The sequence below is a fragment of the Brienomyrus brachyistius genome, chromosome 8 (genome assembly GCF_023856365.1).
Source record: "Brienomyrus brachyistius isolate T26 chromosome 8, BBRACH_0.4, whole genome shotgun sequence".
In the NCBI taxonomy this organism is placed as follows: Eukaryota; Metazoa; Chordata; class Actinopteri; order Osteoglossiformes; family Mormyridae; genus Brienomyrus; species Brienomyrus brachyistius.
The window spans coordinates 10,612,547-10,625,543 of record NC_064540.1 but is presented as its reverse complement, the minus strand read 5'-3'; the positions used below and the strand labels follow the sequence as shown (position 1 = coordinate 10,625,543).

General features: G+C 40.4%; 1 protein-coding gene across 1 annotated transcript in view; it reads right to left on the bottom strand.

Annotated features, from left to right (window-relative positions):
- slc12a5a (solute carrier family 12 member 5a) overlaps window positions 1-12,997 on the bottom strand; it is a 174,291-nt gene that overhangs the window by 39,187 nt on the left and 122,107 nt on the right. Inside the window, 2 exon segments of the mRNA XM_049023739.1 lie at window positions 2,843-2,974; window positions 3,936-4,030. Of these exon segments, the coding sequence (XP_048879696.1) occupies window positions 2,843-2,974; window positions 3,936-4,030 (227 nt within the window).

Here is a 12,997-nt window from a genome sequence, read left to right as displayed (position 1 = left end):
GGCGGGGGGGGGCTTGTAATGCTGCCTTCATGCTCTGTTGCACAAGTACAGCCTGACAGTGCTAATGTGCTGCTGCTCATGTGTGATGAATTATTGAACGGTGCTGGAACAGAAGGGATGGGGAAGAACAGCGAACGCGATCGCCAATGATTATCAGGATGAACCAGCGACTCCAGGTGCCAAAAGGGGATGGGGGACGCCAGGCGCCAGGCTGGAAGGGACACAGGCTAGGAGCAACACCTACAACCTACACACAGCGAATGCAGGGCTCCTTTACAAGTGTCCATTCATTTGGAGCTGAGCCAATGGGCCGAGTCAAAGGCCTTAAAAACACAAATTGTTTTCTGCATTTGTTTTAACAAACAAACATGCTTCATCTGCCATTTGCACTAGTACAGGTACATTGGAATGCTTCTCTTTGCCAACCCCATCATGCTCTCCATAGCATGAACAATTGTTTTAGAACAATTTGGATAAATTCTGATAAACAGATCTTTTCATAGGCAATGTCAATCAATGTTAGGAAGCCACAAAAGCTATATTTATTTGTGCATGGACATTAGTTACAACATCTACACATTTAGCACACATGGAGAATAAAAAATGTTACTGTACACATGTAGCACATTTCAAAATGTGCAAAATAACATCATCAAATAGAATTACTGCAAACGAGCTGCTGAAAAAACCATAACTGTTTGTCAAGCACAGCCACCTGTACTCAGGTCCCCACCAAATCATCAAAAGAATAATGAGAATTGTGTCTTAACAAATTAGATGTATGTGCGAGATTTGCTGAAAAGCTTTCTTATTCTGGTGAATGGGAAAAAGTGCAACATTGTTAATTAAATAGCACTTGCTGTGATGTGGAGATTTTCTTTGAAACGGGGATTGATTGGAGAGCAGCTGCTTTGGCACCGGCAGCTAATTAAGGGAGAATATGAAAGAAGATGTGGAGGATTATCTCTGGCAGGACGGTCTCATCAAGGAAACAAAATGTATAATATTTCATCTGTGTTTCTTCCATTATTGGTACAGTATGGACACGTGTGTTAAATTATTCACAGCTGTATTGTCATCGAGTCTAGAAAGGTGTAAAACCTTTTTGTGGTGGGTAATTAAATATCATCAGGGATCCTGAGGAAGTAATTACGTGGGGGGGGGGGAATCTGAAGGTTCCATAAGGTTAGTCATGTGACTGCCTGGGTTTTTCATAATTATTTATATAATTTTAATTTCCCAATAAGCCTGGACTGGTTCTTTTACTTCAGTTTTTGTTATTGTGGTTCAGGGTATAGAGATAAATTTATTTCTGAAGTAACTGTTCTTAAATATCATGAGGATCTCGTAATGTTATGAAAAGCTAACCCATTTTCCGGGTTGCAAATGTGTAGCTGTGCCACATAACTACAATCCTCAACTACAACCTACATCTAAAAACCACAATCCTCATTTTACAATTACGCACCCTAATTTATTAAGCTTTCGACATTTCGGTCATGACTACAAATCACAGGTCATGCGTTTGCAGCTTCAGTACCTTTATGAATCACTAGTTATGTGGGGAAAGGCACGTTACCAGCGGCCGGTAGGCTTCAACAAACACATCTGACAAGAAGCTTTTGGGTTTGAGGGGGGAAAAAATGAATGAATGAAAAGCACCTGATGGCGTCTCGCTCCCTGAATTTGTTATTCTCTGCCAATCAATTTATTTTGCGCTTAAAAATATTAGTATTCAAAATGTTTGTATTAATGCAGAATTTCTATGTTGGCTAAAAGAAAAAGACATGCTTCATGGGGACCACAGACCCCCGATTAGCATGCTGCCTTTGTTGTTTTGTTATCGATTCGTTTTCTACCCACTTATCCTGTCAGGATTGAAGGGGGACACTGGGTCTATCCCAGGCAGCACAGGGCACAAGACTGGGGGTAAACTCCATACACAGGGCAGACTGCTGGCAATTTAAAAGCACCAAATGGCCTAACTGCATGTCTTTGAACTGTAGGAGGAAACCAACATGAGATGAGAAAAGCATACAAACTCCACGAACACAGAGCTAACGTGTGAGCTAACAGTGCTAACCAGGGAACGAGCAATGTTTCATTATGAAACAAAAGAAATGTTTAAGTTTACTCCCACCCTAGAAATAATAATAGATATTTTGTGGATCCCCATGGGGAAATTCTCTTTTCACCTCCCCCATCTTTTTCCTCGGTAAGTGAAAGCCAGCTGGCTGTGAAGGACAGCCACCCATAGCAGCACCCAGAGAGCTAGGGGTTAAGGGCTGTGTTCAAGGACCCGTAAATGAGCCAAGGCCAGGCTTGAACCAACAACCTTCTGATTACAGGTGCAAAGGCTTAGCCCTCTGAACCACAAAGATGCCCCTTAACAAGGAAAACATTGATAGCTAATTGGCTAAAAAACACAAGCGTGGCTATTTAGTAGGATTAAATGATAAAGAGTATCGGTCATCAACTCAACCCCGCTCCTGTCCACATCCCTCCAAGGCCTTTAGTTTGGCCAGGTTGGCTGAGCAGAATCCCAGGGAAACCTGACCTGAAAAAATATCTAGACCCTTAACCAAGGGCGTGACTTTGGACGGAAAGTTAGGGGGCTGCGGTCCCCAGACATTCATAATGATGATATGATTATTGGAGGAAGGGGGGGTTGTATTGGTTGATTCTGATCCTGATTACAACCCCCTCCCCCTACATAATTAATGTCCATGGCCATTTCCATTATGAATATTCCGTTCCAGTTAAATACTTTCTTTGATGGCTATACCCAAGGTCTAACCTACAAGGCTGAGTCAAATCTCAACATCACGGAGGTGTTCAGTACCTTGACGGGCTTCTTGCGGGCCTCCTCGTTGTTCTCGGCCTCCTCGTGCTCCTTGCTGCCCTGCGGGAGGTTGGAATAGTTGGCCAGGCTGCTGAGTAGTGAAGACACCATGGGGCTGGTGTCCATCTCCTCCTGCGAAACACACGTGGAGCCAGCAATAGCAAGTCAGTGACTGACAGCAGGCTGTACCGCAAAACTGCATTGACATTTTCACTCAACCATAGATATCAATAATGGACATAATTCTTTTGTATTAACAATCAGAATGATACCTTGAATACATACACACAAATGCATATGTATACCTACAAATATTTAGCAAGGGATTTAATTAATATGGCATTTTGTGTCCAAATGCTGTTAAATTTAGCGACCCATACATGTAACCTTTAAGATTCATGCCTGAAGCTCATTCCTTTTCAGAGACAGAGTGACACAGAAAGAAAGAGAGATAGAATAAGAGAGAGAGAGAGAGAGAGAGAGAGAAAATTGAGCGATAGCCTACTCCTAATTTCAAGTCTATACCGGTGACCTTTTGATAGAAGCTTATAGCTCAAAAAATACAAGACCTAGCTACAATGCTTATATGCTAAATAATTTATTAAAAATGTAGCATTCGTATAATCCCATAGAGTAAGACGTATCCAGACTTCCAGGACATTCAGGATACATGTAAAATAAGGTATATATCATATAAAGTTTTGATCATGGCTAAATCTTGACCATATATAATGGAATAGAATAATATAATCACTAGATTACAGTAAAGAAAGTGACATTTTAATTTGTGCATCAAATATTTAAAGAGGGAATACTGAAAAGAGGTTACATGTGGAATGTTTGAGCATGTGCTGGCAGACTGAAAGGTGACAATGAATAGCTTCCTGCTACACGTAAGTAGGTATCTTTGAGATTAAGGTGGCCTTATGCTTTGGCCCAATGCAAAGTGCAGTGCGTCAGATTCTGTATCCATCATATTCATAAAAAAAGCACTTACTCGCCACCCTGTCCCCTTCACCTGCATCCAGCAGCCTGTCAAACCCTCAATTAATCACTGCCAGTGCCGGAGCCAGTACTGGAGCCAGCTGCTCACCTCAAACAAGGCCATGTTTTTGCCATCGTATTGCTGGCTCTTCTCCACATCGCTGCTGTTGATGAAGGGGCTGCTCTCCTTGGGGTTTCCGTCACCTGCGGGGATGCAGAGACAGAAGGTTAACAAACAGCCAGCAGCATAGCACTTTGCTGGGGAACAAAACAGGTCAGGCAGCGTTCAAATAGAATAAAGGCAAACAAGTTGCTATTATTACACAAAGGGGTTCAAGGTTGCTTATTAACCTGTCACTACTAAGCTAAAAAAGGTTCAAACATTCTGCAAACACAATTATGTAATTCTAGCATTCAAGGACGTCAACATGATATAAGATCACCTCATCTCATGGGTAATACTTTTAGATGGATCCTTCGAGCACAGTTGAATTTTACTTATTGATCATTCAAGAATGTGAGCACAGTAGGAGACTCAGACCATGTGACACAGAAGGACCAATGGCCGGCTTGAGGCTATGGTCCATCAGAGAGTGCAGTGGCATACCTTGAGCATTTGTATGGTTTGCTGAAGTGCTGTCTGGGTGTTTATTGAGTGACTAGCAGAATCAGGGAATGTAAGGATTATGGAAATGGACCTGGCATCAAAATGTTTTCATTCAAAATCAAATACAGGATGTATTCCCTGAAATACTTTAGTAGACAAATTCAGCTCAATAAACAGATTAAATGTGAAGATTGGCAGAGAGTACTGTAAAAAGAGCTAAAGAAATATAGATTTGACATGCTATTTTATATTTTATGGAGTATATTGGCAGAGGTTCACTCCGGATAGATTCCATTGCTTACACATTAGGTCTTACTTTCCTCATCCCGAAAGCTGAATTGCCAGGCTGTAGACCACTGCTGTGTAATATAACCTTAGGAATTTGCCCTGCCAGTCAGAATCTAACCAATATTAAAGCTTCTGCCAGCTCTTAAAAAGCCTTTATGCCCAGGAACTAAATACACACAACAGCTGTATTCCAGGCTTGTTCATTTGGTGATATTCACTGGCTTATTGCACATCTGCTATGACTGAAAATACTCTTCTATTTTAAATTTCTCAGTAGCAGGTTTCCTGGCCGATAAACGCCTTGATTTTTGGCAGAATGGCTGCCTATTGAGGTTTCCACAGAAGTCCTGCTCTTGTACCCTTGAGAAAAGGATCCAAATTGCTTCAGCGAAAGCACCCAACTGTATAAATTGAACTGGGAGCTGCAGATTCAATGGATAAAACCGTCTACTCAGGAATTAAATATGGGAGTGTTTAATGCATAGCATGACCCCTGCCTAATAGCTGCCTCATAGCGTGGCCTTGTGTCATGCAGAGCATTCTGGGTGATTTCTCTTAGTCTCCATGCTGCACACGAAATCCCAGGTGGCCTTCAATGCCCCCCGCAGCCTGGCCTTGGGGACCCAAGTCCTCCACGTCGTCCTCGATGCCACGTCACGGCACTGCACACTGCTCCTCTTATTTACTCCGTTCACTGCTTTCTTAGAAGGCTCTGATTCAGCGGCGGGATACAGCAGCCAGGCTGCCACTGCATGACCTTCCTTGCAGAGGTCGTCTCACACGGCGGGAGGGAATATTAAGCCCCCCCAAGCCGCTTATGCTCCAACATGTCTCTTCTATCCCAGTATACCCTGCGCTCACCCATTTCAAAGGGCTGCGGAGAATCGAGGTTTAAATGGCAAGCATGAGCGACCGCCCCCTCTTGTCACCACAGCGGGGACTGACCTGACACACACACACACACACGTAAGGCCCTATTAGAGAGATGTTTCTGTAAATCCTGATCTCAGTGAATGCAATGCGATTATTACATCAGAGACAATAATAATCATTTCATTATGCCTTTTGCAGTCCAGTTAGACTCACATTCTAAACCAGGCAATACTGCAGTTTTTTTGCAGCCATTTATTTATTTATTATCTCATAGCATAACTGAGACTACTACTAGCTACTACTACTACTACTACTACTACTACTACTACTACTACTACTACTACTACTACTACTACTACTAATAATAATAATAATAATAATAATAATAATAATAAATAAGGCGCATGGTGGTGCAGTGGTTAGCACTGTTGCCTCACACCTCTGGGACCCGGGTTCGAGTCTCCGCCTGCGTCACATGTGTATGGAGTTTGCATGTTCTCCCCATGTCGTCGTGGGGTTTCCTCCGGGTACTCCGGTTTCCCCCCACAGTCCAAAAACATGCTGAGGCCAATTGGAGTTGCTAAATTGCCCGTAGGTGTGCGTGTGTGAGTGAACGGTGTGTGAGTGTGCCCTGCGATGGGCTGGCCCCCCATCCTGGGTTGTTCCCTGCCTCGTTCCCATTGCTTCCGGGATAGACTCCGGACCCCCCGCAACCCAGTAGGATAAGCGGTTTGGAAAGTGGATGTTTGGAATAATAAATAATTGACAGGGTTTCATCTGTATCGTTATAACTCTATATCGTTAATAGCTGCAACCTGCAGTGAAATATCAGATAGTGAACTGGTTTAATTCCTTTAATCTGAAATAGCAGAAGCGATGCTGTTTCAGACGTACGCATGATCACTGTGGCTGCTACTTCACTGTCCCATTGACTGTGTCCTTGATCTTAACAGCGATGTGGTCTCAGTACCCAAGAGCCCAGGTCTTTCTTTGTTTGAGAGGTGCCAGAGCATGGTATGCACTCTGTGGGTTAGGAATCTGTACCCATGATTAGAAGGTCTAAGTCCCATGGCTTGTGGAGTGATGTCACTGTTGGGCCCTTGAGGAAGGCCCCTAACCTCACTAACTGCAGGCCCACTGTCTGACTGCCCCCGGAACCTCGCTTGTAGGTCGGAAGAGCATCTGCTAAATAAAGGCAAAAGGGGAAGCATGGATACAGAAATAGCAAATAAAACTGAGATACTGCATAAGAGGAAATTGTGAGTGAAAGACAACTCTTAAAAAAGACATATATGATTAATAGCTACTTGAAAAGATTGCATAATGAATCCTCTGTATTACTTATAAGTGCCAATATAAGTATATATTTGTAGACAATGCAATTTGTATACAGCATGTTTAATAGCATTTAATATTTAAAAAGTTTTAATAACTGTTCATGGATCTCCAGGGATTTTCCTCGCTGTCAGTCACTGTCATAATCGCTACAATTGCCTGAGTAGAGCTTTTTATTAATTCCAGAATGGTAATTATTATGTAAATGATTTTCCCTTTGATGTTCATTAATTTATTCAATTATATATTGTTGCATCAGTACTCCTCTTTCCATTTTCCTTTGATTAACAGGTACCATAAAAGACAATTGGTACAATTAAATGGTGGCATGATGCTAGTTATGTATACTAATAATAAATTATAAAGTACAGAACGTGGTAATCTTTTTGCCAAATTAAATGGCTAGATATTTATGTAAATAATTCAAGGAAAATAGAAAGAACTTTCTGATATATATATATATATATATATATATATATATATATATATATATATATATATATATATATATATATATATCTGTCCAGTGGGATTTTTATTGGCCATCACTAAAAACTGGCCACAGACTTGATGATAAGTTCTTTCAGTCCTCTGCTCTGATCGTTTCCAATTATCATGGAGTTTGCTGAATTCCACTCTCGCTTCTCCGAGATAAAATTACTGGTTAAATTTTAGTGAAGTCTGAGGCCCTTTTTGACTTAGATTTTGTTACTTTGATTAAGGTTTTTCATTTTTAAAGTTCGCTATCAAACAGAACAATACTTTCCATTTAGAACTTACTAATTCACCCAAAGGTTTAATCAATACCACTTCATCAATTGGGTGCCGCTTTAATGACCGTGGGATACACAATCTCCTTTTTGTAATTTCGAAGCAGTGAGACAACTGTGTTCATCACACAGAGCAAAGCCAGAAACAGCTCAGCCGGCCTCTACGTCATCAACGTCTTTTTAGTTCGCATGAGCCAGCTGAGCAGTCCTGGCGGGTCACTGGGCGCGGGTGACCTCGGAAATGGTTCTGCTGGTGAGAATGTCCTGCTGGGAAGCCGCGTTACCACTCAACCACAAGGTGATTAAAGCTTCAGGGTGTGAAAGGATCAGTGAAAGGCTGTCATGTCGGCCCTGAGGGTCGCTCCTGCGGAACTGAGGCCTGAGTAATGCCAGCATTGGTGTGTCCCACCATTGTGGGTTTGCAGGGCACTGCAGTGTGACACTGGCATACTGTGGACCTTTGCTATAGTACATAATATGTACTATACTAAATAGAACATGTACACCCCATTATCTATCTATCTATCTATCTATCTATCTATCTATCTATCTATCTATCTATCTATCTATCTATCTATCTATTAATGCCTTGTGTGCCTAAATTGTCACATTATGCATAAACCCATTTCTAAAATATCAGACAAACACTATTTTGTTTCACTTTAAACCTGCACGTTTTGAAACCTCAGTGAGGCTTGACTTGACTAGTGGCAGGACTAGTCACTCAGTCAGAAAAGTAGAACTACTCTCTATTATGCATAACTATGGTTAAATGTACAGTCCAGTCATCTTCATGCAGTGTGTTTTGGTTAGTTTTTGACTCAGATAAAGGATTCATCAGGTTTGTCAAGCAAGCTACAAATTTTTCTACTTAACATACCTTGTGAATAAAATGTTTTGGAATCTGATTTTGCAGTTAAAGGAAAGCAAATTACAAAATGCACTAAATTTGAAAAAGTTTTGTTATGTATACATTTATTTACGTTATTTTTTTGACAGGTGCATGATAAAGACTAAAGCTTTTGTAGTTTGAGCTCTACATTATCTTTAATCTGAAGGGACGCAAGCAAGGCGGATAACATAAAGAGAACAAAGAGCTGTCAATGAGCCGGCTTGCTGTCAGGCTGAGCTTCCAGGGATCAACCAAAAAAACTGGCAAAACAGCTGTGGGAAAAAGATGTATAAGAACAACGCTGAAAACCTTGCGTCAAAAACTTGATATACTTGTCATTAAGGGGGCAGACTCGGATGAAACATGTAATCAAGACAGAAATATCTTCCACTAGAGACCCTACTATAAAAAAAAAACTAAGTATAATGTACAAAACGCAGAGGGAAATCCAGAAGTGGAATGATTCTTTTCATTGTCCTTATTTCCTGGCATGGAAATCACCCAGAAAGAGGAAAGCAAAGGAGGATCCTGTCAATGATGAAATTTTATTGATCAGAGTGGGATTTAAGATAGCAAGTCTCCTCTTTTGCTAAACTTATAAAAGAGTGCCAAGAAGATTGTGGGGATTGAGTCCAGCCATACAATCACACACACGCACACACACCCCAGCATGCTCTTGGAGAGGAGTCCACTTTAGTCCAAAACATTCAAAATACATTTTCCGTAACTGGTTATTTTTAATTTTTCAGGACATTGCAGAGCACAAGCTACAAACGCTTTATTTTTTATTATGTAGGTTAAAGAGTAAATGCCAAAAAAATGCCCTTAAATTATGACCCGGAAAGCTGTTTGGCTACGAACAGGTGGATGTTGTGGCCCATAATATTAATCTGGCTGGATTGTAGGTCAGTCCAGATTGCTGACTTCTGCTGTGATGAAAAGCAAAGCATTTATGCTAACTGGAACAATGTTCCATATCTGAGAACATTATGTCATTGTAACAATCAATTAAATCATTCTGCTTTGATATAGTCTACTCACCTGGATGCAGTATATCAAGATCTGTATTACATACATATATTTAATTTGTTTTAAAATGTATTGTGTCAATACATTTTTTTTCTTTTAAAAAACATATCTAGTGCATTGTTGTGCTCCTGTGCATACTGGAATCAGTATTTCTAATAAATTATTTAGAAATAAACATACATGAAACATCTACTGGGCTTAAGAGGAAATACCTATTTGCAATGATGACCTCAATAGGATACCTGAAATTGTAACACTGAATGAATACTGAAAATAAAGTATTGCTTGTGAATTTACAATGATCATTGCAATCTGCTGCATTGTTCCATTTGTCTTTTTAATTGCTTACTAAAGCCACAAAATATTCTATCCCTGACTGAAAAAATGGGCTAGGACTTGCCACAGTAGATGCATGACATTTCAGACAAGGGAAATGAGATTAGTTGGTTAATGAGCACACTCTGATGGTAATTCAAAATGTCTTTAAAAATACTCGTAACTTATGGAAAGGAAATGAGCCAGAAGGACAGAGAAAGACTAAAGTAATTTTGTGAGGCACCATGACCCCATTTCCCTTAAAGCAGATGTGATGTTTTTTATTCAAATAGCAAGACCCAACTACGATGCCTCTACTTTATTTGGCAGAAAAACGGGTATTAATTGATCATATATGGCCAGAAGAAATTACACTGGATTCTGAGGCTTCTTTTGACAATTCCATTTATAGTTAAAGGCCATTATACAATACAGAGAATCACGCCATAAGAAATACGGTTAATTTTGATGTTCAGGATGAGACAATATATATGGGGGTATAGAAGTAAGGTATGAATGCAGTGGCTGTGTCTCACAAGTCCCTGGCTTTTGCAATTGTTTATTTAGCTCTGTAATCAAGTCTCTTGGATGCCTGAGGAAATTCAGTGCCCCTATACACAGAGGACTTGGGCAGCTGTCCTCTGCTTACATCGTCACAAATATAAATGGCAGCTGTCCATTATAGCTACCATGTCAAAAGTCACGTGAGCCAGAATCAGTATTTATTAAACTTAAACCACTCTAATCCTTGCTGTACCATTTTCTACTTCAGCCATCTGGTCACAGATTATTTATTAAAACCACAATAAATGAATAAATAACCACCAAAGAAAAAAAAATCCACCAGTTGTTTTGTGTTATTAAACTGAAATAAAATATTAGTCATAAAATAATATTTCTTAGTATTTAATTTGCTCCTAGCTTTAAGTTTTTTTCAGCTTAAATTTTAAATCCTTTGCTTTATATACTGGCAGTTCTCAATTGACGTGATCGGCACTTACGCAAGTCACATTTTATTCAAGTTAGATTTAAATGCCCATACCATTCAGGACATCTTGTAGCAAAACCACATAAGCCATACTAGCAATATGTACTAAAGAACAAAATGTTCTTGTAGGGCGTTCCCAGGATGCAGTGGTCAGTGCCAACCAAAAGCAGTCGAAGGAAGGATGAAATTGACACCAATATATACAGTAAACTGGTTAAATTTACAGACGACACCAAGCACAGAGGCTCCAGTGGGATCCTGATTTAATCAGTGACTGGGCTGATACCTGGTAGATGAAATTTAACATAGGTAAATGTAAGGTAATCCATGCAGGGAGTAGAAATATAAAGTACAGATATTTTATGGGTTCCACTGAAATAAAGGTAGCTGATTATGGGAATGACCTTGATGTGTATGTTGATGCTTCCATGTCCCACTCTCACCAGTCTGGGGAAGCAATTAAAAAGGCCAACAGGATGTTGGGTTACATCTCTAAGTGTGTGGAGTTTAAGTCAAGGGAGGTGATGCTACGATTATATAATTCCTTGGTAAGACCCTACCTAGAATTTTGTGTCCAGATTTGGTCACCATACCTTAAAAAGGACATTGCTGCCTTGGAAAAGGTGCAATGTAGGGCTACAAGAATGTTTCCTGGTATTAGACGAATGTCTTATGTTAGCTGAACTGAATCTGCTTAACCTCGAGCAAAGGAGACTATAAGGGGACATGATCCAGATGTATAAGGTTCTAACAGATCTGGATGCTCTTCAACCAAATAGTTACTTCAATATTAGTTCAAATTCAAGGACTCATGGCCATAGGTTGAAATTAGCAAAAGAACATTTTAAAATGGATTTGAGGAAGCACTTCTTTGCACAGCTTGTAGTTATTGTATGGAATAGTCTTCCTGCTAGTGTAGCGCAAGCTGAAACCCTGGGTTCTTTTAAATCAGAGCTAGATAATATTTGAACAACTCTGAGCTATTAGTTGACTTCTCCTCAAACGAGCTTGATCGGCTAAATGGCCTCCTCTCATTTGTAAAATGTAATAATTGTAATAACTCAGGAGCAAAGAGCTTGGCCAATCATTTAGGTGATCAACAATATCAGTTTATGTATTCACCAAGGTTTCTCGAAATAAAGAATGGTCTTCGTTTTCAAAGAAAATCATACAAAATACAGTGTATTTACAGTATTTTAAATATGATGCTTATTTATAATGCATTGGATATTGTAAATGGTCACCATTTACAATATGTTCTTAATGCGAACCTGTGAGCAGGTGATGGGGTTGTAGGTGCTCTAGGCGGAGAGCTACTGCAGCAGAAAACATTAATGATGGTTCTGACAGGGAGGTGCCAGAACACACAGTTGCATAGCAGCAAATCAGTGTCCATACTGACCCCTGTCCACCGCTGAAAGCACCTACTATAGACATGTGAGCATCAGAACTGGAACATGGAGCAATGGAAGAAGGTGGCCTGGTCTGATGAGTCATGTTTTCTGTTACATCATGCCTACATATGGTCGGCTGGGTGCATGTGTATCGTTAACCTGAGGAAGAGATGGTACCAGGATCGGAAGAAGGCAAGTTGACAGAGGTAGTGTGATGCTCTGGGAAATGTTCCGCTGAGAATCCTTGGGTTCTAGAATTCATATGGATGTATCTTTGACAAGTACCACCTACCTAAACACTGTTGGAGACCAAGAACACCCCTTCATGGCAACAGTATTCCATAATGTCAGTGGTCTCTTTCAGCAGGATAATGCGCCCTACTACACTGCGAAAAATTGTTTAGGAATGGTTTGAGGAACGTGACAAAAAGTTTATGGGGTTGACTTGCCCTTCAAACTGCACAGATCTGATAGTGGGATGCACTGAACATACAAGTCCAAACCATGGAGGCCCCACCTTGCAACATAACCCCTCTGGAGTCAACAGCCTAGTTCACGCTACTGCGTACCTTTCTCGTGTTTTTCAGTTCATAACTCGCTGAAATCTTATTGTAGAAACATGAATAAAATGCTGACTAAATCCGTAATCTGTCTTCTTTTCAAAACGACCATTGTCTGAC